General features: G+C 47.6%; 1 protein-coding gene across 1 annotated transcript in view; it reads right to left on the minus strand.

Moving 5' to 3' along the window:
* The window catches only part of fam91a1 (family with sequence similarity 91 member A1), a 96,688-nt gene that overhangs the window by 7,765 nt on the left and 64,426 nt on the right, over positions 1–24,497 (minus strand). The window contains 6 exon segments of the mRNA XM_046361336.1: positions 1,147–1,245; positions 6,891–7,037; positions 7,272–7,344; positions 7,526–7,639; positions 8,100–8,234; positions 14,728–14,876. Of these exon segments, the coding sequence (XP_046217292.1) occupies positions 1,147–1,245; positions 6,891–7,037; positions 7,272–7,344; positions 7,526–7,639; positions 8,100–8,234; positions 14,728–14,876 (717 nt within the window).

Below are 24,497 nucleotides of genomic sequence, written 5' to 3' on the forward strand. Positions count from 1 at the left end.
ACATAGACTAACCAGGTGAATATATATACTGTACACTGAGTGGACAAAACATTAGGAACACCTACTCCCTCCATGACATAGACTAACCAGGTGAATATATACTGTACACTGAGTGGACAAAACATTAGGAACACCTACTCCCTCCATGACATAGACTAACCAGGTGAATCCAGGTGAAAGCTATGATCATTTATTGATGTCACTTAAATCCATTTCAATCAGTGTAGATGGAGGGGAGGAGACACGTTAAAGGATTTTTAAGCCCTGAGACAATTCCAAAAGAGGGTGCAACTCCTTATTAGGAAGGTGTTCCTAATGTTGTGGACACTCAGAAACAGATAGGGGGAAGGGGGGTGCAACTCCTTATTAGGAAGGTGTTCCTAATGTTGTGGACACTCAGAAACAGATAGGGGAAGGGGGTGCAACTCCTTATTAGGAAGGTGTTCCTAATGTTGTGGACACTCAGAAACAGATAGGGGGAAGGGGGGTGCAACTCCTTATTAGGAAGGTGTTCCTAATGTTGTGGACACTCAGAAACAGATAGGGGGAAGGGGGGTGCAACTCCTTATTAGGAAGGTGTTCCTAATGTTGTGGACACTCAGAAACAGATAGGGGGAAGGGGGTGCAACTCCTTATTAGGAAGGTGTTCCTAATGTTGTGGACACTCAGAAACAGATAGGGGGAAGGGGGGTGCAACTCCTTATTAGGAAGGTGTTCCTAATGTTGTGGACACTCAGTTAGAAACAGATAGGGGGAAGGGGGGTGCAACTCCTTATTAGGAAGGTGTTCCTAATGTTGTGGACACTCAGAAACAGATAGGGGGAAGGGGGGTGCAACTCCTTATTAGGAAGGTGTTCCTAATGTTGTGGACACTCAGTTAGAAACAGATAGGGGGAAGGGGGGTGCAACTCCTTATTAGGAAGGTGTTCCAGATGTCTGATTCAAAAGCCTCTTCCAAAGGGATGAATAGTCACTATTGTATTCGAAGTGGTATACTAGTAGTATGAACCTTGGAACAAAGCACCAGTTTCAGTAGCCCCACTGTCCCCTTCTGCTGCTTGCTTTCCTTCTCCAAAAGTAGTGCACTACATAGGGAATAGGGTGCTATTTCAGATCGCCCCCTAGTTTGAGTAGACTGTACTATACCTTCTGCCGCTTGCTTTCCTCCATTGTTGTCCTCTGTGACCAGCTCAAAGGACTCCGTGCTGCTGTTGGCCTCCAACCCACCTCCCAGATGACTGTCTCCTATATAGACAATATAACAATAGTTACCCACCACCCAGTTGCCTAGTTAAATAAGGATTAGAAACCCAGTTGACCCTCTGGAGAGCCCTGCGGTTGAGGGCGGTGCAGTTGCTGTACCAGGCGGTGATACAGCCAGAAGGGATGCTCTCAATGGTGCATCTGTAAACGTTTGTGAGGGTCTTAGGAACCAAGACGAATTTCCTCAGCCTCCTGAGGTTGAAGAGGCTCTGTTGCGCCTTCTTCACCACACTGTCTGTGTGGGTGGACCATTTCAGATCGTCAGTGACGTGTTCCCCCGAGGAACTCTAAGGTTTATACCTTCTCCAAGAAGTCTAGGACCCAGTTGCATAGGACGGGGATCAGACCCAAATGATGAGCTTGAAGGGCACTGTGGTGTTGAATGCTGAGCTGTTGGCAATGAACAGCATTCTTACATAGTTATTCCTCTTGTCCAGGATGGGATAGGGCAGTGAAATGGCGATTGCATGGTCTGTGGATTTATTCAGGTGGTATTGAAATTGGGTCTAGGGTGGCAGGTAAGGGGGAGGTGATATGATCCTTGACTAGTCTCTCAAAGCACTTCATGATGACAGAAGTGGGTGCCACGGGACGACAGTCCCTCTGTTCAGTTACCTTGGCCTTCTTGGGTACAGGAACAATGGTGGCCATCTTGAAGCAAGTGGGGACAACAGACTGGGATAGGGAGAGATTGAATATGTCCGTAAACACTCCAGCCAGCTGGTCTGCGCATGCTCTGAGGACGCAGCTAGGGATGCTGTCTGGGCCGGCAGCCTTACGAGGGTTAACACGCTTAAATGTCTTAATCAAGTCGGCCTCGGAGAACGAGTGCCCACAGTCCATGGGAGCGGGCCGCGTCGATGGCACTGTCGATGGCACTGTCGATGGCACTGTCGATGGCACTGTGTTATCCTTAAAGAGGGCGAAGAAAGTGTTTAGCTTGTCCGGGAGCAGGACGTGGCTGGTTTTCCCTTTGAAGTCTTAAGTTGTAGTTTATAATCCATGATTGTCTGTTGACCCTGCCACATTCAGTTGAAGTCAGGAAGTTGGGACATCTACGATGTGCATGACAAGTCATTTTTCCAACAATATCTTACAGACAGATTATTTCACTTATAATTCAATGTATCACAATTCCAGTGGGTCTGGAGGGACTGGTGCACTTCACAAAATAGATGAAAATTATGTGGATATATTGAAGCAACGCCTCAAGACATCAGTCAGGAAGTTAAAGCTTGGTCGCAAATGGGTCTTCCAAATGGACAATGACCCCAAGCATACTTCCAAAGTTGTGGCAAAATGGTTTAAGGACAAAAAACTGCACTGTTTGTAATCAACTATATTCCCTGGCACCTTGCAATGGTTAAATGCGGTGGTGGTTCATGCTTCCAGTTTGCACAAAGTCCAGACATTATGGGCTAATAATGTTGGAAATGACACAAAAAACTATATATCCTACAACGTTGCTTAGGAGCAAGAAGCAGAAGCAGACCTGCCATGTCCGTCGGCACCATCTTACCTCATTATATACTCAGTGGACAGTTTATTAGGTACACTATCACAAAAATGGTTTGTTCCTACAGACAGTGAGTCAAGTGGCCTTGGATTGCTATATAAAGCAGGCAGACCGGCATTAAGGCATTCATTTATTCGATTGAACATTAGCATGGGCAAAACCAGTGACCTAAAGCAACTTTGAGTAGATTGTTGGTGCCAGGCGAGCTGGTTCCAGTATCTCAGAAATGGCCTCCGGGGCTTTTCAGTGTCTAGGGTTTCCAGAGAATAGTGTGACAAACCAAAAACCCAGCGGCACAAACAGCCTGTTGATGAGAGAGGTCCAAGAAGAATGGCAAGGTTTGTGCTATCAGGCGGCCCACAAACAGGCATGTAACGGCGCAGTACAGTCCTTGTCATGGCTATTGCAGCAGACAACCACACCGGGTTCCTATCAGCTAAAAACAAGAAGCAGCAGCCCCAGTGGGCACCCCATCACCAACACTGGACAATTTTGGGGTGATAAAAATCTCTTGATACCAATATTGGGTAACATTTCCATGCCCCGAAGGATTCAGGCTGTTTTGCGGGCAAAGAGGGGTCCGACCCAGTACCTAATAAACTGAACATGGAGTATAGGTTCTATATCTATGGTCCCCTGTTCTAGACAGTATTGGTTCTATATCTATGGTCCTCTGTTCCAAACAGTATAGGTTCTATATCTATGGTCCCCTGTTCCAAACAGTATCGGTTCTATATCTATGGTCCTCTGTTCCAAACAGTGTAGGTTCTATATCTATGGTCCTCTGTTCCAAACAGTATTGGTTCTATATCTATGGTCCCCTGTTCTAGACAGTATCGGTTCTATATCTATGGTCCCCTGTTCCAAACGGTATAGGTTCTAGATCTATGGTCCTCTGTTCCAAACAGTATCGGTTCTATATCTATGGTCCTCTGTTCCAAACAGTGTAGGTTCTATATCTATGGTCCTCTGTTCCAAACAGTATTGGTTCTATATCTATGGTCCCCTGTTCCAAACAGTATTGGTTCTATATCTATGGTCCCCTGTTCTAGACAGTATCGGTTCTATATCTATGGTCCCCTGTTCTAGACAGTATCGGTTCTATATCTATGGTTCCCTGTTCTAGACAGTGTAGGTTCTATATCTATGGTCCCCTGTTCCAAACGGTATAGGTTCTTTTTCTATGGTCCCCTGTTCTAGATAGTATCGGTTCTATATCTATGGTCCCCTGTTCTAGACAGTGTAGGTTCTATATCTATGGTCCCCTGTTCTAGACGGTATAGGTTCTTTTTCTATGGTCCCCTGTTCTAGACAGTATCGGTTCTATATCTATGGTCCCCTGTTCTAGACAGTATCGGTTCTATATCTATGGTCCCCTGTTCTAGACAGTGTAGGTTCTATATCTATGGTCCCCTGTTCTAGACAGTGTAGGTTCTATATCTATGGTCCCCTGTTCTAGACAGTATCGGTTCTATATCTATGGTCCCCTGTTCTAGACAGTATCGGTTCTATATCTATGGTCCTATGTTCTAGACAGTGTAGGTTCTATATCTATGGTCCCCTGTTCTAGACAGTATCGGTTCTATATCTATGGTCCCCTGTTCTAGACAGTATCGGTTCTATATCTATGGTCCCCTGTTCTAGACAGTATCGGTTCTATATCTATGGTCCCCTGTTCTAGACAGTGTAGGTTCTATATCTATGGTCCCCTGTTCTAGACAGTGTAGGTTCTATATCTATGTCCCCTGTTCTAGACAGTATCGGTTCTATATCTATGGTCCCCTGTTCTAGACAGTATCGGTTCTATATCTATGGTCCCCTGTTCTAGACAGTATCGGTTCTATATCTATGGTCCCCTGTTCTAGACAGTGTAGGTTCTATATCTATGGTCCCCTGTTCTAGACAGTGTAGGTTCTATATCTATGGTCCCCTGTTCTAGACAGTGTAGGTTCTATATCTATGGTCCCCTGTTCTAGACAGTGTAGGTTCTATATCTATGGTCCCCTGTTCTAGACAGTGTAGGTTCTATATCTATGGTCCCCTGTTCTAGACAGTGTAGGTTCTATATCTATGGTCCCCTGTTCTAGACAGTGTAGGTTCTATATCTATGGTCCCCTGTTCTAGACAGTGTAGGTTCTATATCTATGGTCCCCTGTTCTAGACAGTATCGGTTCTATATCTATGGTCCCCTGTTCTAGACAGTATTGGTTCTATATCTATGGTCCCCTGTTCTAGACAGTATCGGTTCTATATCTATGGTCCCCTGTTCTAGACAGTATCGGTTCTATATCTATGGTCCCCTGTTCTAGACAGTATCGGTTCTATATCTATGGTCCCCTGTTCTAGACAGTATCGGTTCTATATCTATGGTCCCCTGTTCTAGACAGTATCGGTTCTATATCTACCAAAAAGTGTTAAATAAATCAAAATATAGTTTATATTTGAGATTCTTCAAAGTAGCCACCCTTTGCCTTGATGACAGCTTTGCACACTCTTGGCATTCCCTCAAACAGCTTCATGAGGAATGCATTTCCGAAAGTCTTGAAGGAGGTCCCACATATGCTGAGCACTTGTTGGCTGCTTTTCCTTCACTCTGCGGTCCAACTCATCCCAAACCATCTCAATTGGGTTGAGGATGGGTGATTGTGGAGGCCAGGTCATCTGATGCAGCACTCCATCACTCTCCTTCATGGTCAAATAGCCATTACACAGCCTGGAGGTGTGTTGGGTCATTGTCCTGTTGAAAAACAAATGATAGTCCCACTAAGCCCAAACCAGATGGGATGGTGTATCGCTGCAGAGTACTGTGGTAGCCATGCTGGTTAAGTGTACCTTGAATTCTAAATAAATCACTGACAGTGTCACCAGCAAAGCACCATCACACCTCCTCCTCCATGCTTCACAGTGGGAACCACACATGCAGAGATCATTCGTTCACCTACTCTGCGTCTCACAAAGACACAGCGGTTTGAACCAAAAATCTCAAATTTGGCCTCATCAGACCAAAGGAAAGATTTTCACCAGTCTAATGTCCATTGCTCGTGTTTCTTGGCCCGAGCAAGTCTCTTCTTATTATTGGTGTCCTTTAGTAGTAGTGGTTTCTTTGCAGCAATTCGACCATGAAGGCCTGATTATTTCTTACTTTTATTTTCTATTTTTTACTTACTTTTTTAACTTCTTAAAGCATTGTTGGTTAAGGGCTTGTAAATAAGCATTTCACTGTAAGGTCTACAACTGTTGTATTCGGCGCATGTGACAAATACAATTGTATTTTATTTGATTCATGCAGTCTCCTCTGAACAGTTGATGTTGAGATGTGTCTGCTACTTGAACTCTGTGAAGCATTTATTTGGGCTGCCATTTCTGAGGCTGGTAACTCTAATGAACTAATCCTCTGCAGCAGATGTAACTCTGGGTCTTCCTTTCCTGTGGCGGTCCTCATGAGAGACAGTTTCATCATTGCACTTCATGGTTTTTGCGACTGCACTTGAAGAAACTTGCAAAATTCTTGAAATGTTCCGTTTTGACTGACTTTCATGTCTTAAAGTAATGATGGGACTGTCGTTTTGCTTTGATTATTTGAGCTGTTCTTCCCATAATATGGACTTGGTCTTTAACCAAATAGGGCTATCTTCTGTATACTACCCCTACCTCGTCACAACTGATTGGCTCAAACACATTAAGATGGACCGAAGTTCCAGAAATATACTTTTAACAAGGCACGCCCGTTAATTGAAATGCATTCCAGGTGACTACCTCATGAAGCTGGTTGAGAGAATGCCAAGAGTATGCAAAGCTGTCATCGAGGCAAAGGGTGGCTACTTTGAAGAATCTCAAATATAAAATATATTTAGATTTGTTAACACTTGTTTGGTTACTACATGATTCCATGTGTTATTTCATAGTTTTGATGTCTTCACTATTATTCTACAATGTAGAAAATAGTCAAAAATAAAGAAAAACCCTGGAATGAGCAGGTGTGTCCAAACTTTTGATTGGTACTGCATATATATATTGACTGAAGACGGGAGACTGCATTCATTCGGCTGGCCAATTACCGTCATCCAAAATTCTATGACCGTCGCAACCCTAATCCCAACCCTCCACTCACCCCTGCCGTCGGAGCTCTCGCTGGCCCTCCTGCGGTGCCTGTTGTTGGGGTTGAGCATGGTGATGTAACCACACTGGTGCTCCAGATCCACCTTCTCCCTCAGCAGCAGCAGGGCCTTGTGGACACACATGTTGGAGGAGGAGAACTCTGTGGGAGGGGGGGGGCAGAAAGAGTTCAACTAGGTTTACGCAGAAAGATTTGTATATCAACTCTTACATGTGATACTTCTAACGTGTCACTTCTTGTAGTCAACCAAATTCAACAGAAGAGAGGGCTTGAGAAAGCAACAGGTCTCTGACTTGATTATCAGATACTATCGTCAGTTCTGCAGGCTCAGATAGATAGCAGTGCATCAAATACAGCAGCTTGAGAACTAGCTACCTCCTTTGAGATCCTCCCGGTCAAACGGGAAGGGGACATGAACTGTCTCTCCATGACCCTGCAGCCCATGGCCCTGTGGACCCAGAGAGACTTACGTTAGAGTGTGTGTGTGTGTGTGTGTGTGTGTGTGTGTGTGTGTGTGTGTGTGTGTGTGTGTGTGTGTGTGTGTGTGTGTGTGTGTGTGTGTGTGTGTGTGTGTGTGTGTGTGTGTGTGTGTGTGTGTGTGTGTGTGTGTGTGTGTGTGTGTGTCTTACCTGTATGAGTACAGCGGAGTGTGTGAGGGCGTCATTGAGCATGGTCAGCACGTTGGACGTAGGAACCACACCGGGGTCGTGACCCCAGGAAGTGATCAGCAGCCTGTCAAAAACCTGGAACACATACAATAATCACCAGGAATCCTCACAACCAGAAAAACTGAGTGTGTCATTCTGATGACAGGTAGTAGCACTCAGGCCAGGCAGCAAGGCGATTTCACACACACAGATAAAGGCTAGTACCAAACTAAAACGGATGTTCAACGGAAGTAGATTTTTAGACCAAGACTAAGATGAATCTGTGTCCGGGAAACCAGTCCACAGAATATCGGACCATTAAAACTGACCTGATGTCTGGTAGTTTCTACAGACTGACTTGGAAGATGTCTGGTAGTTTCTACAGACTGACCTGGAAGATGTCTGGTAGTTTCTACAGACTGACCTGGAAGATGTCTGGTAGTTTCTACAGACTGACCTGGAAGATGTCTGGTAGTTTCTATAGACTGACCTGGAAGATGTCTGGTAGTTTCTACAGACTGACCTGGAAGATGTCTGGTAGTTTCTACAGACTGACCTGGAAGATGTCTGGTAGTTTCCGGAGCCTGGAGCCCTTGGACAGCAGCAGGGAGGGAGGACCCTGGCCGGTCACATGGTACAGATAGAGCTTGAACCAGATGGAGCTCACTTCGGGGATTGCTGGGCCAATGTGCTACAGGGGGAACAATAAAGTTTATTTATTCATAAATGTATGGTTGATTTGAATAGGGAGAAATGCAAGCACATACGACTTTATGTACCATGACATGAATCAGATTAGATGGCCAAAGTTCATGGAATTTACAAGAATGTTCAAATCCCGAAATAAAATAATAGCAGGCTAATCCACCCTCCTGACTGTGGCCGATCCACCACCCTGACTGTGGCCGATCCACCCTCCTGACTGTGGCCGATCCACCCTGCTGACTGTGGCCGATCCACCCTGCTGACTGTGGCCGATCCACCCTGCTGACTGTGGCCGATCCACCCTGCTGACTGTGGCCGATCCACCCTCCTGACTGTGTCCGATCCACCCTCCTGACTGTGGCCGATCCACCCTCCTGACTGTGGCCGATCCACCCTCCTGACTGTGGCCGATCCACCACCCTGACTGTGGCCGGTCCACCCTGCTGACTGTGGCCGATCCACCACCCTCCTGACTGTGGCCGATCCACCACCCTCCTGACTGTGGCCGATCCACCACCCTCCTGACTGTGGCCGATCCACCCTCCTGACTGTGGCCGATCCACCCTCCTGACTGTGGCCGATCCACCACCCTGACTGTGGCCGATCCACCACCCTGACTGTGGCCGATCCACCACCCTGACTGTGGCCGATCCACCACCCTGACTGTGGCCGATCCACCACCCTGACTGTGGCCGATCCACCCTGCTGACTGTGGCCGATCCACCCTGCTGACTGTGGCCGATCCACCCTGCTGACTGTGGCCGATCCACCCTGCTGACTGTGGCCGATCCACCCTGCTGACTGTGGCCGATCCACCCTGCTGACTGTGGCCGATCCACCCTCCTGACTGTGGCCGATCCACCACCCTCCTGACTGTGGCCGATCCACCACCCTCCTGACTGTGGCCGATCCACCATGTTGACTGAGAACGATCCACCCTGCTGACTGTGGCCAGTCGACCCTGCTGACTGTGGCCGATCCACCACCCTGACTGTGGTCGATCCACCCTCCTGACTGTGGCCGATCCACTCTCCTGACTGTGGCCGATCCACCACCCTCCTGACTGTGGCCGATCCACCACCCTCCTGACTGTGGCCGATCCACCACCCTCCTGACTGTGGCCGATCCACCACCCTCCTGACTGTGGCCGATCCACCCTCCTGACTGTGGCCGATCCACCCTCCTGACTGTGGCCGATCCACCAGCCTGACTGTGGCCGATCCACCACCCTGACTGTGGCCGATCCACCACCCTGACTGTGGCCGATCCACCACCCTGACTGTGGCCGATCCACCACCCTGACTGTGGCCGATCCACCCTGCTGACTGTGGCCGATCCACCCTGCTGACTGTCGCCGATCCACCCTGCTGACTGTGGCCGATCCACCCTGCTGACTGTGGCCGATCCACCCTGCTGACTGTGGCCGATCCACCCTGCTGACTGTGGCCGATCCACCCTCCTGACTGTGACCGATCCACCCTGCTGACTGTGGCCGATCCACCACCCTCCTGACTGTGGCCGATCCACCATGCTGACTGAGAACGATCCACCCTGCTGACTGTGGCCAGTCGACCCTGCTGACTGTGGCCGATCCACCACCCTGACTGTGGCCGATCCACCCTCCTGACTGTGGCCGATCCACCCTCCTGACTGTGGCCGATCCACTCTCCTGACTGTGGCAGATCCACTCTCCTGACTGTGGCCGATCCACTCTCCTGACTGTGGCCGATCCACTCTCCTGACTGTGGCCGATCCACCCTGCTGACTGTGGCCGATCCACTCTCCTGACTGTGGCAGATCCACTCTCCTGACTGTGGCCGATCCACTCTCCTGACTGTGGCCGATCCACCCTGCTGACTGTGGCCGATCCACCATGCTGACTGTGGCCGATCCACCCTGCTGACTGTGGCCAGTCGACCCTGCTGACTGTGGCCGATCCACCATCCTGACTGTGGCCGATCCACCATCCTGACTGTGGCCGATCCACCATCCTGACTGTGGCCGATCCACCACCCTGACTGTGGCCGATCCACCACCCTGACTGTGGCCGATCCACCATCCTGACTGTGGCCGATCCACCACCCTGACTGTGGCCGATCCACCACCCTGACTGTGGCCGATCCACCACCCTGACTGTGGCCGATCCACCACCCTGACTGTGGCCGATCCACCACCCTGACTGTGGCCGATCCACCACCCTGACTGTGGCCGATCCACCACCCTGACTGTGGCCGATCCACCACCCTGACTGTGGCCGATCCACCACCCCGACTGTGGCCGATCCACCCTGCTGACTGTGGCCGATCCACCACCCTGACTGTGGCCGATCCACCCTGCTGACTGTGGCCGATCCACCCTCCTGACTGTGGCCGATCCACCCTCCTGACTGTGGCCGATCCACCCTCCTGATTGTGGCCGATCCACCCTGCCGACTGCGGCCGATCCACCACCCTCCCGACTGCGGCCGATCCACCACCCTCCCGACTGTGGCCGATCCACCACCCTCCCGACTGTGGCCGATCCACCACCCCGACTGTGGCCGATCCACCACCCCGACTGTGGCCGATCCACCCTGCTGACTGTGGCCGATCCACCCTGCTGACTGTGGCCGATCCACCCTGCTGACTGTGGCCGATCCACCCTGCTGACTGTGGCCGATCCACCCTGCTGACTGTGGCCGATCCACCCTGCTGACTGTGGCCGATCCACCCTGCTGACTGTGGCCGATCCACCCTGCTGACTGTGGCCGATCCACCCTGCTGACTGTGGCCGATCCACCCTCCTGACTGTGGCCGATCCACCCTGCTGACTGTGGCCGGTCCACCACCCTCCTGACTGTGGCCGATCCACCATGCTGACTGAGAACGATCCACCCTGCTGACTGTGGCCAGTCGACCCTGCTGACTGTGGCCGATCCACCACCCTGACTGTGGCAGATCCACCCTCCTGACTGTGGCCGATCCACTCTCCTGACTGTGGCAGATCCACTCTCCCGACTGTGGCCGATCCACCACCCTCCCGACTGCGGCCGATCCACCACCCTGCCGACTGCGGCCGATCCACCACCCTCCCGACTGTGGCCGATCCACCACCCTCCCGACTGTGGCCGATCCACCACCCCGACTGTGGCCGATCCACCACCCTCCCGACTGTGGCCGATCCACCACCCCGACTGTGGCCGATCCACCACCCCGACTGTGGCCGATCCACCACCCCGACTGTGGCCGATCCACCACCCAGACTGTGGCCGATCCACCACCCAGACTGTGGCCGATAGTTCTGTATCTGTATAACTGTATAGTTCTGTAGCTGTATAGTTCTGTAGCTGTATAGCTGTATAGTTCCGTAGCTGTATAGCTGTATAGTTCTGTAGTTGTATAGTTCTGTAGCTGTATAGCTGTATAGTTCTGTAGCTGTATAGTTCTGTAGCTGTGTAGCTCTGTAGCTGTATAGTTATGTAGCTGTATAGCTGTATAGTTCTGTAGCTGTATAGTTATGTAGCTGTATAGCTGTATAGTTCTGTAGTTGTGTAGTTATGTAGCTGTATAGCTGTATAGTTCTGTAGCTGTATAGTTCTGTAGCTGTAGCTGTATAGCTCTGTAGCTGTATAGTTCTGTAGCTCTATAGTTGTATTTCTCTATAGTTGTATAGCTCTAATTTAAATGGATTTTTATTTGGATTTAATGTAATGGACATACACAAAATTCATGAAGTGAAATTTTAAAAAATGACTTAAAAAAATATATATACATATTATAAATGGAAAAGTGGTGCGTTCATATGTATTCACCCCTTTACTATGAAGCCCCTAAATAAGATCTGGTGCTTCCAATTACCTTCAGAAGTCACATTACTAGTTAAATAAAGTATGAGTGCAATCTAAGTGTCACATGATCTGTCACATGATCTCAGTATATACAGACCTGTTCTGTTAGGCCCCAGAGTCTACAACACCACTAAGCAAGTGGCACCATTAAGAACAAGGAGCTCTCCAAACAGGTCAGGGACAAAGTTGTGGAGAAGTAAAGATCAGGGTTGGGTTATAGAAAAATATCAGAAACTTTGAACAGAAATTAATTACAATTTTTTTAAAGAATATGGTACCACAACAAACCTGTCAAGAGAGGGCCGCCCACCAAAACTCACGGACCAGACAAAGAGGGCATTAATCAGAGAGGCAACAAAGATAACCCTGAAGGAGGTGCAAAGCTCCACAGAAGAGATTGGAGTATCTGTCCATAGGACCACTTGAAGCCGTACACTCCACAGAGCTGGGCTTTATGGAAGAGTGACCAGAAAAAAGCCATTTGCTTAAATAAGAAAATAAGCAAACATGTTTGCGTCGTGGCAGCATTATTCTTGAGGGAAACCTGTTTCAGTCTTCCAGAGATTTGAGACTGGGACGGAGGTTCACCTTCCAGCAGGACAATGACCCTAAGCCTACTGCTAAACTAACACTTGAGTGGTTTAAGGGGAAAACTTTAATTGTGTTGGAATGGCCTCGTCAAAGCCCAGACCTCAACCCAATTGAGAATCTGTGGTATGACTTAAAGATTGCTGTACACCAGCAGAACCTACCCAACTTGAAGGAGCTGGAGCTGTTTTTCTTTGAAGAACGGGCATGGGCTAAGCTTATAGAAACATACCCAAAAGGCTTGCAGCTGTAATTGCTGCAAAAGGTGGCTCTACAAAGTATTGATTTGGGAGGGTGAAAAGTTACGCACACTCATTCCGTTTTTTTTCTTGTTTGTTTCACAATAAAACATATTTTGCATCTTCAAAGTGGTAGGAATGTTGTGTAAATCAAATGATACAAACCCCCTCAAAAATCTATTTTAATTCCAGGTTGTAAGGCAACAAAATAGGAAAAATGACAAGGGCACTGTAGTTGCTCTCTGTCAGTCAGACGCCAGACTGGAGTCTGTCCAGGACAAACTGCTTTCCAGTCTGAATGAGTGTGAATCCCCATACCTGTTGTGTGTGTGTTCTGGAGCAGTCTTAGAGCACGGTGACCAGCGCTCACACACACACACACACACACACACACACACACACACACACACACACACACACACACACACACACACACACACACACACACACACACACACACACACACACACACACACACACACACACACACACACACACACACACACACACACACACACACACACAACAGGCCCTAGCCAGTCACAGAGGAGCAGCCAGCGTTGCCTGCGGTCTGTGAAGTTGGGGGTGGTGAGTGGAGGGGCTGTGAAGTTGGGGGTGGTGAGTGGAGGGGCTGTGAAGTTGGGGGTGGTGAGAGGAGGGGCTGTGAAGTTGGGGGTGGTGAGAGGCGGGGCTGTGAAGTTGGGGGTGGTGAGAGGCGGGGCTGTGAAGTTGGGGGTGGTGAGAGGAGGGGCTGTGAAGTTGGGGGTGGTGAGAGGCGGGGCTGTGAAGTTGGCGGTGGTGAGAGGAGGGGCTGTGAAGTTGGGGGTGGTGAGAGGAGGGGCTGTGAAGTTGGGGGTGGTGAGAGGCGGGGCTGTGAAGTTGGGGGTGGTGAGAGGCGGGGCTGTGAAGTTGCGGGTGGTGAGAGGAGGGGCTGTGAAGTTGGGGGTGGTGAGAGGAGGGGCTGTGAAGTTGGGGGTGGTGAGAGGAGGGGCTGTGAAGTTGGGGGTGGTGAGAGGAGGGGCTGTGAAGTTGGGGGTGGTGAGAGGCGGGGCTGTGAAGTTGGCGGTGGTGAGAGGAGGGGCTGTGAAGTTGGGGGTGGTGAGAGGAGGGGCTGTGAAGTTGGGGGTGGTGAGAGGAGGGGCTGTGAAGTTGGGGGTGGTGAGAGGAGGGGCTGTGAAGTTGGGGGTGGTGAGAGGAGGGGCTGTGAAGTTGGGGGTGGTGAGAGGCGGGGCTGTGAAGTTGGGGGTGGTGAGAGGAGGGGCTGTGAAGTTGGGGGTGGTGAGAGGAGGGGCTGTGAAGTTGGGGGTGGTGAGAGGCAGGGCTGTGAAGATGGGGGTGGTGAGTGGAGGGGCTGTGAAGTTGGGGGTGGTGAGAGGCGGGGCTGTGAAGTTGGGGGTGGTGAGAGGCGGGGCTGTGAAGTTGGGGGTGGTGAGAGGCGGGGCTGTGAAGTTGGGGGTGGTGAGAGGAGGGGCTGTGAAGTTGGGGGTGGTGAGAGGCGGGGCTGTGAAGTTGGGGGTGGTGAGAGGAGGGGCTGTGAAGTTGGGGGTGGTGAGAGGAGGGGCTGTGAAGTTGGGGGTGGTGAGAGGAGGGGCTGTGAAGTTGGGGGTGGTGAGAGGAGGGGCTGTGAAGTTGGGGCTGGTGAGAGGCGGGGCTGTGAAGTTGGGGGTGGTGAGAGGCGGGGCTGTGAAGTTGGGGGTGGTGAGAGGAGGGGCTGTGAAGTTGGGGGTGGTGAGAGGAGGGGCTGTGAAGTTGGGGGGTGGTGAGAGGCGGGGCTGTGAAGTTGGGGGTGGTGAGAGGCGGGGCTGTGAAGAGGGACCAGTGTGTACCTGAGGCGTGCAGCTGCTGATAGGTCGTATCTCGTTGCTGAGCGGTGCCATGGAGACCAGTAGTTTGTAGTTCTTGTTGAGGACACGGCTGCAGGTGGCCTGGTCTAGACCCAGCAGACTCTCACAGCGCAGCATATCCAGAGGGAGGCCTGGGGGGGGGTCAATCACACACACGGACCAATCAGATGCAGCAGACTCTCACAGCGCAGCATACCCAGGGAGAGGCCTGGGGGAGGGGGTCAATCACATGCAGCAGGAGGACTGGGGGGGTCAATCACACACACGGACCAATCAGATGCAGCAGGAGGACTGGGGGGGTCAATCACACACACGGACCAATCAGATGCAGCAGGAGGACTGAGGGGGTCAATCACACACACGGACCAATCAGATACAGCAGGAGGCCTGGGTGGGGGGGGGTCAATCACACACACGGACCAATCAGATGCAGCAGGAGGACTGGGGGGGGTCAATCACACACACGGACCAATTAGATGCAGCAGGAGGCCTGGGGGGGGGGTCAATCACACACGGACCAAGACAATACACACACACACACACACACGCACACGCACACCACACACACACACACACACACACACACACACACACACACACACACACACACACACACACACACACACACACACACACACACACACACACACACACACACACACACACACACACACACACAAACGGACAAAGACAACACACAGACACCACACACACACACCACACACAGACGTTAGGGATACTGTTAGGAAAATGTGGGGTCAGTCATTTGACCGGCAGCATTTTAATGAGGAGGACATTTTGAGAAATGTACTGGAACCATATGCAGGTGTGGACCCTGAATAGGGCGTCCTCCCACGGTGTGCAGAAATCACATTTAGATCATAATTCATATCAGCAGAAAATGCTAGTCCAGGATGCAACGATGTGCGTCTCTTCTTTACGAATTCTGAAGTGAATTTGAACGTATTAGAGCAACCGTCCACCTTTACTTTTCCTCAGCCAACAAGATGAGTAACGAACAGCCAAATCACTAGCCTGTCAATCTACAAAGCCCCATATTAGAAAAGTTCACCTGTTCTATTGGCCAGCTTGTCATTCTGTGCAACAAAGAAACAAACAGACCCTGGGACAGTTGTAGGAGATAAATCCCAAATTCAATCAACCAGTAGACTTCATCAAAAACACAACATTAAAAAGCAATGAGTCTGATACAACAGCTCAGAACATTTAGATAATAACTATTTTTAACTATTTTTTCATTATAAACACAGCATTGCGCACAAGGCAGCAGGCCACATATACAAATGTTCCTTCCATTATGCAATTAGCAGGAAAACACTGTTAGTATGAATGTATGAAGAGCAGAAATCTAAAGATGCATCAACTATCATGTGTTAATATGACTGGGATTACCATGGGTTGTTAATATGACTGGGATTACCAAGGGTTACTAATATGACTGGGATTATCAAGGGTTACAAATATGACTAGGGTTATCATGGGTTACTAATATGACTGGGATTACCACTGGGATTATTGTTAATATGACTGGGATTACTAATATGACTGGGATTATTGTTACAAATATGACTGGGATTATCATGGGTTACAAATATGACTGGGATTATCATGTTACAAATATGACTGGGATTACAAATATGACTGGGTTGTTACTAATATGACTGGGATTATCATGGGTTACTAATATGACTGGGATTATCATGGGTTACTAATATGACTGGGATTATCATGGGTTACAAATATGACTGGGATTATCATGGGTTACTAATATGACTGGGATTATCATGGGTTACTAATATGACTGGGATTATCATGGGTTACTAATATGACTGGGATTATCATGGGTTACTAATATGACTGGGATTATCATGGGTTACAAATATGACTGGGATTGACTGGGATTATTAGCATGGGTTGTTATAACTGGGATTATCAACAACTAGCATGGGTTGTTAATATGACTGGGATTATCATGGGTTGATAATATGATTATCAACAACTAGGATTATCATGTTGTTAATATGACTGGGATTATATAACTGGGATGGGATTATCAACAACTATCATGGGTTGCTAATATGACTGGGATTATCAACAACTAGCATGGGTTGTTAATATGACTGGGATTATCAACAACTAGCATGGGTTGTTAATATGACTGGGATTATCATGGGTTGTTAATATGACTGGGATTATCAACAACTAGCATGGGTTGTTAATATGACTGGGATTATCAACAACTAGCATGGGTTGTTAATATGACTGGGATTATCAACAACTAGCATGGGTTGGGATTATCAACAACTATGGGTTGACTGGGATTATCAACAACTAGCATGGGTTGTTAATATGACTGGGATTATATGGGTTGTTCATGGGTTGTTGATAATATGACTAGGATTATATTATGACTAGGATTATCAACAACTATCATGGGTTGTTAATATGACTGGGATTATCATGGGTTGATAATATGACTAGGATTATCAACAACTAGCATGGGTTGTTATAATATGACTGGGATTATCAACAACTAGCATGGGTTGTTAATATGACTGGGATTATCAACAACTAGCATGGGATGCTAATATGACTGGGATTATCAACAACTAGCATGGGATGCTAATATGACTGGGATTATCAACAACTAGCATGGGTTGTTAATATGACGAGGACTGTTCTTTTGGATACTGGACAATAAAAGAAAATTGCCTCCACGATGAAAGAAAGTTGATTTGAAAACCAATAGGCGAGTAGCGAGGCTACTTACAAGCAATGTAAGACAGGTCTCATAATGTGTAGTGAAACCTTCAGGTTTCCAACTAAACTAAATGCATACTGCCTCCAGCTCATTGCAAAGTGGAGTGTGACACTCTGAGGAAGCCTGCCTTCCGTTGCTCTTTGAGATGCTGTCTGACAGATTTCCTGCTCCAAGGCTCTGGATCTGTGTGCTGTACCCGTGTGATAAGATACATAACAAATATACTGTACGCATGAGACAATATAATTCCACTAAATTATGCAAATGTTCCTATTGACCGATGAGCATGACTAGTTAAATTGATTTACATTGACTGGTATTTCCATCAATTATTACCGGCTAACCAGGACCCTGACGGACGTGTCAAATGAAATCAAAAACGTTGTCACGTGCTCCGAATACAACAGGTGTAGACTTCACCGTGAAATGTTTACTTACAAGCCCTTAACCAACAGTACAGTTCAAGAAGACGGAAATATTTACCAAGTAGACTAAAATAAAATGTTATAAAATAACATAACAATAGCGAGGCTATAAACAGGGGGTACCGGTACAGAGTCAATGTGGAGGCTATATACAGGGGGTATCAGTACAGAGTCAATGTGGGGGCTATATACAGGGTGTTATGGTACAGAGTCAATGTGGAGGCTATATACAGGGGGTATCAGTACAGAGTCAATGTGGAGGCTATATACAGGGTATCAGTACAGAGTCAATGTGGAGGCTATATACAGGGGGTATCAGTACAGAGTCAATGTGGGGGCTATATACAGGGGGTACCGGTACAGAGTCAATGTGGAGGCTATATACAGGGGGTACCGGTACAGAGTCAATGTGGGGGCTATATACAGGGGGTACCGGTACAGAGTCAATGTGGAGGCTATATACAGGGTATCAGTACAGAGTCAATGTGGAGGCTATATACAGGGGGTACCAGTACAGAGTCAATGTGGAGGTTATATACAGGGGGTATCAGTACAGAGTCAATGTGGAGGCTATATACAGGGGGTATCAGTACAGAGTCAATGTGGAGGCTATATACAGGGGATACCAGTACAGAGTCAATGTGGAGGCTAAATACAGGGTACCAGTACAGAGTCAATGTGGAGGCTATATACAGGGGATACCAGTACAGAGTCAATGTGGAGGCTATATACAGGGGTACCGGTACAGAGTCAAGGTGGAGGCTATATACAGGGGTACCGGTACAGAGTCAATGTGGAGGCTATATACAGGGGGTACCAGTACAGAGTCAAGGTGGAGGCTATATACAGGGGTACCGGTACAGAGTCAATGTGGAGGCTATATATACAGGGGTACCGGTACAGAGTCAAGGTGGAGGCTATATACAGGGGGTACCGGTACAGAGTCAATGTGGAGGCTATATACAGGGGTACCGGTACAGAGTCAATGTGGAGGCTATATACAGGGGTACCGGTACAGAGTCTATGTGGAGGCTATATACAGGGGGTACCAGTACAGAGTCAATGTGGAGGCTATATACAGGGGTACCGGTACAGAGTCAATGTGGAGGCTATATACAGGGGTACCGGTACAGAGTCAATGTGGAGGCTATATACAGGGGGTACCGGTACAGAGTCAATGTGGAGGCTATATACAGGGGGTACTGGTACAGAGTCAATGTGGAGGCTATATACAGGGGGTACCGGTACAGAGTCAATGTGGAGGCTATATACAGGGGTACCAGTACAGAGTCAAGGTGGAGGCTATATACAGGGGGTACCGGTACAGAGTCAATGTGGAGGCTATATACAGGGGGTACCGGTACAGAGTCAATGTGGGGGCTATATACAGGGAATTACAGTACAGAGTCAATGTGGAGGCTATATACAGGGGGTACCGGTACAGAGTCTATGTGGAGGCTATATACAGGGGGTACCGGTGCAGAGTCAATGTGGAGGCTATATACAGGGGGTACCGGTACAGAGTCAATGTGGAGGCTATATACAGGGGTTACCAGTACAGAGTCAATGTGGAGGCTATATACAGGGGGTACCGGTACAGAGTCAATGTGGAGGCTATATACAGGGGTACCAGTACAGAGTCAATGTGGAGGCTATATACAGGGGTACCGGTACAGAGTCAATGTGGAGGCTATATACAGGGGGTACCGGTACAGAGTCAATGTGGAGGCTATATACAGGGGGTACCGGTACAGAGTCAATGTGGAGGCTATATACAGGGGGTACCGGTACAGAGTCAATGTGGAGGCTATATACAGGGGGTACCGGTACAGAGTCAAGGTGGAGGCTATATACAGGGGGTACCGGTACAGAGTCAATGTAGAGGCTATATACAGGGGGTACCGGTACAGAGTCAATGTGGAGACTATATACAGGGGGTACCAGTACAGAGTCAATGTGGAGGCTATATACAGGGGGTACCATTACAGAGTCAATGTGGAGGCTATATACAGGGGGTATCAGTACAGAGTCAAGGTGGAGGCTATATACAGGGGGTACCAGTACAGAGTCAATGTGGGGGCTATATACAGGGGGTACCATTACAGAGTCAATGTGGAGGCTATATACAGGGGGTATCAGTACAGAGTCAAGGTGGAGGCTATATACAGGGGGTACCAGTACAGAGTCAATGTGGAGGCTATATACAGGGGGTACCGGTACAGAGTCAATGTGGAGGCTATATACAGGGGGTACCGGTACAGAGTCAATGTGGAGGCTATATACAGGGGTACCGGTACAGAGTCAATGTGGAGGCTATATACAGGGGGTACCGGTACAGAGTCAATGTGGAGGCTATATACAGGGGGTACCGGTACAGAGTCAATGTGGAGGCTATATACAGGGGGTACCGGTACAGAGTCAATGTGGAGGCTATATACAGGGGGTACCGGTACAGAGTCAATGTGGAGGCTATATACAGAGGGTACCGGTACAGAGTCAATGTGGAGGCTATATACAGGGGGTACCGGTGCAGAGTCAATGTGGAGGCTATATACAGGGGGTACCGGTACAGAGTCAATGTGGAGGCTATATACAGGGGTTACCTGTACAGAGTCAATGTGGAGGCTATATACAGGGGTACCGGTACAGAGTCAATGTGGAGGCTATATACAGGGGGTACCGGTACAGAGTCAATGTGGAGGCTATATACAGGGGTACCGGTACAGAGTCAATGTGGAGGCTATATACAGGGGGTACCGGTACAGAGTCAATGTGGAGGCTATATACAGGGGGTACCGGTACAGAGTCAATGTGGAGGCTATATACAGGGGGTACCAGTACAGAGTCAATGTGGAGGCTATATACAGGGGGTACCGGTACAGAGTCAAGGTGGAGGCTATATACAGGGGTACCGGTACAGAGTCAATGTAGAGGCTATATACAGGGGTACCGGTACAGAGTCAATGTGGAGACTATATACAGGGGGTACCAGTACAGAGTCAATGTGGAGGCTATATACAGGGGTACCATTACAGAGTCAATGTGGAGGCTATATACAGGGGGTATCAGTACAGAGTCAAGGTGGAGGCTATATACAGGGGGTACCAGTACAGAGTCAATGTGGGGCTATATACAGGGGTACCATTACAGAGTCAATGTGGAGGCTATATACAGGGGTACCAGTACAGAGTCAATGTGGAGGCTATATACAGGGGGTATACAGAGTCAATGTGGAGGCTATATACAGGGGTACCGGTACAGAGTCAATGTGGAGGCTATATACAGGGGGTACCGGTACAGAGTCAATGTGGAGACTATATACAGGGGTACCAGTACAGAGTCAATGTGGAGGCTATATACAGGGGGTACCATTACAGAGTCAATGTGGAGGCTATATACAGGGGTATCAGTACAGAGTCAAGGTGGAGGCTATATACAGGGGGTACCGGTACAGAGTCAATGTGGAGGCTATATACAGGGGTACCAGTACAGAGTCAATGTGGAGACAATATACAGGGGGTACCAGTACAGAGTCAATGTGGAGGCTATATACAGGGGGTACCATTACAGAGTCAATGTGGAGGCTATATACAGGGGGTATCAGTACAGAGTCAAGGTGGAGGCTATATACAGGGGGTACCAGTACAGAGTCAATGTGGAGGCTATATACAGGGGGTATCAGTACAGAGTCAAGGTGGAGGCTATATACAGGGGGTACCGGTACAGAGTCAATGTGGAGGCTATATACAGGGGGTACCGGTACAGAGTCAATGTGGAGACTATATACAGGGGGTACCAGTACAGAGTCAATGTGGAGGCTATATACAGGGGGTACCATTACAGAGTCAATGTGGAGGCTATATACAGGGGGTATCAGTACAGTGTCAAGGTGGAGGCTATATACAGGGGGTACCAGTACAGAGTCAATGTGGAGGCTATATACAGGGGGTACCAGTACAGAGTCAATGTGGAGGCTATATACAGGGGGTACCAGTACAGAGTCAATGTGGAGGCTATATACAGGGGGTACCGGTACAGAGTCCATGTGGAGGCTATATACAGGTGGTACCGGTACAGAGTCAATGTGGAGGCTACATACAGGGGGTACCGGTACAGAGTCAATGTGGAGGCTATATACAGGGGGTACCGGTACAGAGTCAATGTGGAGGCTACATACAGGGGGTACCAGTACAGGTTAGTTGAGGTCATCTGTACATGTAGGTGGGGGTGAAGTGACTATACATAGGTAACAAACAAACAGCGAGTAGCAGTAGTGTTCAAAGGGGAAGGGGGGGGGCAATGTAAATTGTCTGGTGACGATTTTTATGAATTGTTCAGCGGTCTAATGGCTTGGGGGTAGAAGCTGTTGAGGAGCCGTTTGGTCCTAGACTTGGTGCTCCGGTACCGCTTGCCGTGCGGTAGCAGAGAAAACAGTCCAGAACTTGGGTGACTGGAGTCGCTGACAATTTTATGGGCTTTCCTCAGACACCACCTATCATATAGGTCCTGGATGGCAGGACGTTTGGCACCAGTGATGTACTGGGCTGTACGCTCTACCCTCTGTAGGGCCTTCCTCAGACACCACCTATTATATAGGTCCTGGATGGCAGGACGCTTGGCCCCAGTGATGTACTGGGCCGTACGCTCTACCCTCTGTAGGGCCTTCCTCAGACACCACCTATTATATAGGTCCTGGATGGCTGGACGCTTGGCACCAGTGATGTACTGGGCCGTACGCTCTACCCTCTGTAGGGCCTTCCTCAGACACCACCTATTATATAGGTCCTGGATGGCAGGACGCTTGGCCCCAGTGATGTACTGAATGCACTACCCTCTGTAGCGGCTTACAGTCAGATGCCAGGATGCTCTCAATGGTGCAGCTAAAGAACATTTTGAGGATCTGGGGACCCATGCCAAATCTTTTTAGTCTCTCGAGGTGGAAAAGGTTTTGAGGTGCCCTCTTCACGACCGTCTTGGTATGTTTGAACCATGATAGTCGAAAACAGAGATGAACCAAAACCCTTATATTATATCACACACTCAGTTCTGTTGGCTGGAGTATTATATTATATTACACACTCAGTTCTGTTGGCTGGAGTATTATATTATATTACACACTCAGTTCTGTTGGCTGGAGTATTATATTATATTACACACTCAGTTCTGTTGGCTGGAGTATTATATTATATTACACACTCAGTTCTGTTGGCTGGAGTATTATATTACTATCTATAAAAACACAAAATAACTAGACAGGATGTTAAAACTACTACCTATAAAAACACTAATAACTAGACAGGATGTTAAAACTACTACCTATAAAAACACTAAAAACTAGACAGGATGTTAAAACTACTACCTATAAAAACACTAATAACTAGACAGGATGTTAAAACTACTATCTATAAAAACACAAAATAACTAGACAGGATGTTAAAACTACTACCTATAAAAACACTAATAACTAGACAGGATGTTAAAACTACTACCTATAAAAACACTAATAACTAGACAGGATGTTAAAACTACTACCTATAAAAACACTAATAACTAGACAGGATGTTAAAACTACTACCTATAAAAACACTAATAACTAGACAGGATGTTAAAACTACTATCTATAAAAACACAAAATAACTAGACAGGATGTTAAAACTACTACCTATAAAAACACTAATAACTAGACAGGATGTTAAAACTACTACCTATAAAAACACTAATAACTAGACAGGATGTTAAAACTACTATCTATAAAAACACTAATAACTAGACAGGATGTTAAAACTACTATCTATAAAAACACTAATAACTAGACAGGATGTTAAAACTACTATCTATAAAAACACTAATAACTAGACAGGATGTTAAAACTACTACCTATAAAAACACTAATAACTAGACAGGATGTTAAAACTACTATCTATAAAAACACTAATAACTAGACAGGATGTTAAAACTACTATCTATAAAAACACTAATAACTAGACAGGATGTTAAAACTACTATCTATAAAAACACTAATAACTAGACAGGATGTTAAAACTACTATCTATAAAAACACTAATAACTAGACAGGATGTTAAAACTACTATCTATAAAAACACTAATAACTAGACAGGATGTTAAAACTACTATCTATAAAAACACTAATAAAAAGGATGTTAAAACTACTACCTATAAAAACACTAATAACTAGACAGGATGTTAAAACTACTACCTACAGGAAAAACACTAATAACTAGACAGGATGTTAAAACTACTATCTATAAAAACACTAATAACTAGACAGGATGTTAAAACTACTATCTATAAAAACACTAATAACTAGACAGGATGTTAAAACTACTACCTATAAAAACACTAATAACTAGACAGGATGTTAAAACTACTACCTATAAAAACACTAATAACTAGACAGGATGTTAAAACTACTATCTATAAAAACACTAATAACTAGACAGGATGTTAAAACTACTACCTATAAAAACACTAATAACTAGACAGGATGTTAAAACTACTACCTATAAAAACACTAATAACTAGAC

This window comes from Oncorhynchus gorbuscha, linkage group LG09 (genome assembly GCF_021184085.1).
Source record: "Oncorhynchus gorbuscha isolate QuinsamMale2020 ecotype Even-year linkage group LG09, OgorEven_v1.0, whole genome shotgun sequence".
Lineage (NCBI taxonomy): Eukaryota > Metazoa > Chordata > Actinopteri > Salmoniformes > Salmonidae > Oncorhynchus > Oncorhynchus gorbuscha.